The sequence below is a fragment of the Microcebus murinus genome, chromosome 6 (assembly GCF_040939455.1).
Source record: "Microcebus murinus isolate Inina chromosome 6, M.murinus_Inina_mat1.0, whole genome shotgun sequence".
NCBI lineage: Eukaryota > Metazoa > Chordata > Mammalia > Primates > Cheirogaleidae > Microcebus > Microcebus murinus.
The window spans coordinates 56,797,771-56,802,550 of record NC_134109.1 but is presented as its reverse complement, the minus strand read 5'-3'; the positions used below and the strand labels follow the sequence as shown (position 1 = coordinate 56,802,550).

The window sequence follows — 4,780 nt, the reverse complement described above, 5'->3', positions numbered from 1 at the left end:
AGCCCTGGAAGCCCCATTCATGGTAAGAACCCTATACAGGTGCACCATTTTGTTTATCTTTTATACTGTATTTTTGCAGTATCTTCTCTATGTTTAGATATGTTTAGATACCTAAATACTTACCAGTGTGTTACAGTTGTCTACAGTATTGAGTATAGTAATATGCTGTGTAGGTTTATAGCTGAGGTATGTAGTACATTTTACCATCTAAGTTTGTGTATTGATGTTTGCACAATGACAAACTTTCCTAAAGATTCATTTTTCAGATCCTATCCTGTTGTGATATAACAACAACTGTGTATGTACACACACACACACGTAATTAACAATTAAGTTCAGTTATAGATGAGGCTATATTTTTCAAGTTATAAAAGAAAGCACCATATATTCTATTCAAATAGTTACCTTCTTTACTGAAAGTCATGTAGTGGAGTGGAAAGTTATAATACCAAGATGATGTGAACTGGGATATACTCTTACAAGTTGGGGGACATAGGGCAAACCATGTGCCGTACTTACCTGATTTTTAGTTTCACTTGCAAAATGATAATACTTAAAATTCCATCAAATGTTGTTAATTCTAATTTATTTGTGATTTTATTTAAATGTATCTATTTAGAAACATATTTAGTATACAAAGCAAATTACTTATTACTTTGTTCCTTTAATGGTATAATACCAAATATATATGTTTATATTTAGAATGTGGATTTATGGATAGAGCTGTTTTAACTTTTTAGTAGATTATTTTATTATTGGTCACTTACTAATTTTAAGTCTGCTCTCCGTTGAATACATTGTATACTCAAGAACATCAAAATGATTCTATGAAAATATAGTGTAAGCTTCTTCATGCTGTCATTCTTCCCCATTATTAAGCATGTTTTTTTCTCTCTTTCTTCATACACCAATGCCCACATACTTAGTTTTAAAGTCTTGGCATACTGATAAAAGTGAGATATTTTCTAGGGACTTTAATTCCACCAGATAGTGATTTTTATTATGTCTTATTTTTCAGAGGAATGCTTCCTTTAGATCACTTTCTAGTACCCCGACTCATCATAAGATGACAGCTTTTTAAATTTATCACTTATTTCTTATACTTAATTCTTTTAGAAAGCTGTTTTGGCCCATGTAGACTCTCTTAAAATTGTAATCATTCCAAGATGAGTATGTATTGTCAACGCACACAATCTTATCCAGAGGAAAAGGAAATGGTTTGGTATTCAAATTTTTCCATGGATTAAAAACTGCACAAGTACCTAGCAACTTGGGAGGAAACCCAGCTTATTTTTGCTTTAATGCAACCAGAAGATTGCAAATCAATACTTAGCATTAATGTTTTAACTGAGAATTAACATCACCACAAACGGAAGTGAGGACCAGCATCCTGATGTTTAGGAGAAGGCTAATTGGTTAGGGTGGTCATTACTCTGAAGAGCACAAACACTGGACGGACTGGAAGGGAAAAATACAAATCATTTGTTTCCTTGGGCAAGGACACACAGTAAATACTTGAATTTGTGATCAACTATAATTTGCTTCTAGAGCCAGTGACTCTGGCAACACTACACTTTGGATTTATAGCAAAGCACACAAGTAGCAGTGACTTTGAAAACAAAGGATAAAAGAACCAAGGGAAATGTTATGAGTTCTTAGAGAACTGTTCCTCATTAGAAGGGCTTAAGGACTTTTCCCTCGATCTAAAAGCAGTATGCACTTCCCTTGCTATTCCCAGCATGTCCCTCAGTCCTTATTCCTCAAGGAAGCCAATGATATTAGAGTCTGGGTTATCAACAATCCTTTATTTTTTTGCCAGGGAATTTCAAACCAACATATTCCCTGCCTGAACAATGCAAATGGATTTCTTTTCTATTTGGTAAAAATTTTTAAAAAACTTAATTGTATTGTTTATTTGTTTCCATGTCTTGAAAGTTCAATCACTTCTCCAAATTCTCCAGAATAAACATAAGAAAATACCTTTCCCAGCAGGACTCTGCCCCTCAGTACCACATAAGGCACTTCCACCTCCTCCATCTTCAGGGAAGGAGTGTGCTGTTCTGATTTAGTTTCTCAGTGAAGTAGAGATTTACAGGAAACCGGATTTCTGCAGGAATGTTCAGTCCCACAAATAAGTTCTTCTTCTCCGTTCATTCCCCTTTTTATCAAAAGTGAAAAACTCGGTTCATCAGGAGTCCCCATGTTCCTGTTCCCCTATGTATGGCCAGAACCAAGAGAGGACCCCGCCAGAGAGCTGCCTTCTTCTCTGTCCCGTAGACCACAGTCCCTGACCTTCGCCCCACTGTCTGTGCCATGTGCAGAATCGGAGTTCAAAGCAGTGGCCTCAGCATCACTCTCCTTGCCTGGGGCGGCCAAAGACCCCTTCTTTGCCCGGGAGGAAGGGCTTTTGTGAAAGCAGAGTTTGAAAAGCCCCAGCACTGTCATGGTCAAGATCACCAACACTACTACTGCTATGGTGACAAGCATGAAGACCACGGTGGAGGAAGAGTCGAAAGTTTGGGGATTGGCAGAGGAAACTGTGGAATTAAACTCGGGAATCACGCTCCCTGATGGGGTGATGGTGGCCTTTGATTTGACTTGAGGGGACATTTGAAAGTTAGACATAGTGCTCTGTACTCCCCACTGAGGAATCTCAGGAGTAGTTGTTGCTGAACTGCCTTGTTCAGGGACATGGGGTATCTCTCCTGGTTTCTCGTGGACCCTGGGTGACCACGTCCTCAGTATAGGGCTTGTTGCAGCGGCCGGTGGGGACCTGGTGGGAACCATGGTCCCCCCAGGGGCCAGCTGTCCTTCCCCATTGGTCACACAAGAGCGTCCGTCGTTCCCCAGCTGGAAGCCCGCGGCACATTCGCAGGCGAAGCCTCCTAAGTCGTCTAGGCAGTCAGGCAGCTCTGCGCATTTGCCAGCCCGCAGGTACCTCCCGGGGCAGGGACAGAGCACGGCGCCCGGGGGGAGTCCGTCCCAGCGCACGCCCATCTCGTCCGTGATGCAGGTAACTGAGACGGGGAGCTGCCCCGGGCAGAGCGCACTCACCTTGGTCCCAGGGGGACTGAAGTCCAGCGCGGCGCTGTACAGCTGGAAGGGCGCTCTGTAGCTCAAATTAGCGGCGGCCCCGGGACGCGGCGCAGGGCACAAGCCCTCAAACTGGTACTTGCACAGGTAGCCGTTGGCGCGCAGGTGGCACAGCATCTCTTTCCAGCCTGCGGGCTCAACTCCCCCAGTGGCCTGGAGTGCTGCGCATCTCCGTGCGGTGCAGGAGCGTTGGGGCTCCTCCACCCACTGCAGCGTGTCGCTTTCGGACCCGCTGGCGTCGGAGGACTGCCAGGAGAAACCTCGCAAAGGCTCGTTCTCCAGGGTGCAATGGGAACGCTTGCGCTCCAGCGAGACCCAGAACAGGAGGTCTTTGGAGCCTTCTCGCGGCCCCGGGCCTGCCCGCAGGAGCGCGAGCACAGCGCTCAGCTCAGCACCCCCATGCGCCGTGCTGAGCGCCCCGCCGCGCAAGTTGCAGGCCTCCTCGGCCGCCAGCCGCTTGATGGTCGCGTGGTGCAGACTGTAGCAGGCCCCCGAGGCCCAACAGCCCGCGCGGTCGGCGGTGGGGTGCTCGCCACCGCCCGGCTCGGGCCAGAGCGCCTGCCAGAGGAGGCACAAGGTGAGCGCCGGCCTCATCTTGCAGGCCCCGCACCCACTGCACAGCTGCTCCCAACTCGGGTCTGGCCCACTCCAGGGCGCCCAGCCGTCTGTGGAGCGCGGTCTCCGCCCTCTACAGCTGCCTCACTCCACTCGGTCCGCTCTCCCCTCCCTTCTGCCCTCACTCTCGCTGGACTTTCCCTTCCACCCGCCCCCGAACTCCAAGAAGCCCCCGTCAGCTTCCCTTAGGCCTCGACAGGAAATGTGCGGAGAGCTCTGCCAGGCCTTGCGTGCAGCCCTGATTTATTCTGGGGTCGGGGACACAGCTGGCGCCAGGGCACAGGGGACACGGTGGGCCAGAAGGTCAAACACCCTGCTTAGAGCAGGAGAAGAAAGTCGCCACTGGGATGAAGTGTATCATTTTCCCTGCTCAGAGAGTCTCAGGGTCTCAGATCCCAGTGAACTTCTGCAGGAAGGACTGGAGAAAAGGAATTTGCGTATAAGCCCACGCCCTCCTTTTGTGTTTCTGTCTGGAAGACTGGAATTGGCGTCAGAATAATTTGTAGACAGCTCCAGTCTTCGGGATGCCTGCTCTTGTGGAAGGAAAAAAAAAATCTTGTGAGCGATCTTAGCACCTCCCTTCCCTACCACAGGAAGCATTATTCAACCTCAGATCCTTCTGGGGTCTGCTTCTCTATGCTCCTCAAGAGGTTCAGGCGTGCCAATTGCTAGTCAAAGAATTTACGAGTTCTTTTGGGATATTTTAAATGGGAAATTCTACTTCTTCAGTCAGCACTTGCTTTAAAAGGTTTTCACTTGTATTCATTTCTCTTCGAAATGGGCCTTATTGGTTCATTCAGGAAAGGAAATGTATTTCTAGGCCATTTCCTGATGTCCAGAAACAGTAGATAAATAAACAGTAGTGTATTCACTCAATGAAAATTACATAGCAATCAAAATGAATAAAATATAGCTGCATGTAACAATACGAATTAATCTCAGCAATGCAATGTTAAGAGACAGAACTTCCAGAAGATTATACAGAGCCTGACATTCTTTTAATAAAAGTAAAAAAAAAAATCTACTACATATATATGTGTATTTTTAAAGAAAACGAATAGTTACAATACAA

At 46.2% G+C, this 4,780-nt stretch overlaps 1 protein-coding gene across 1 annotated transcript; it reads right to left on the bottom strand.

Annotated features, from left to right (window-relative positions):
* Nucleotides 1-1,786: 1,786 nt before the first annotated feature.
* CLEC14A (C-type lectin domain containing 14A) lies at nt 1,787-3,834 on the bottom strand. The gene has a single exon (XM_012767056.3). The coding sequence runs from the start codon at nt 3,685-3,687 to the stop codon at nt 2,215-2,217; it is 1,473 nt and encodes a 490-aa protein (XP_012622510.2). The 5' UTR covers nt 3,688-3,834; the 3' UTR covers nt 1,787-2,214.
* Between the last annotated feature and the right edge of the window lie 946 nt (nt 3,835-4,780).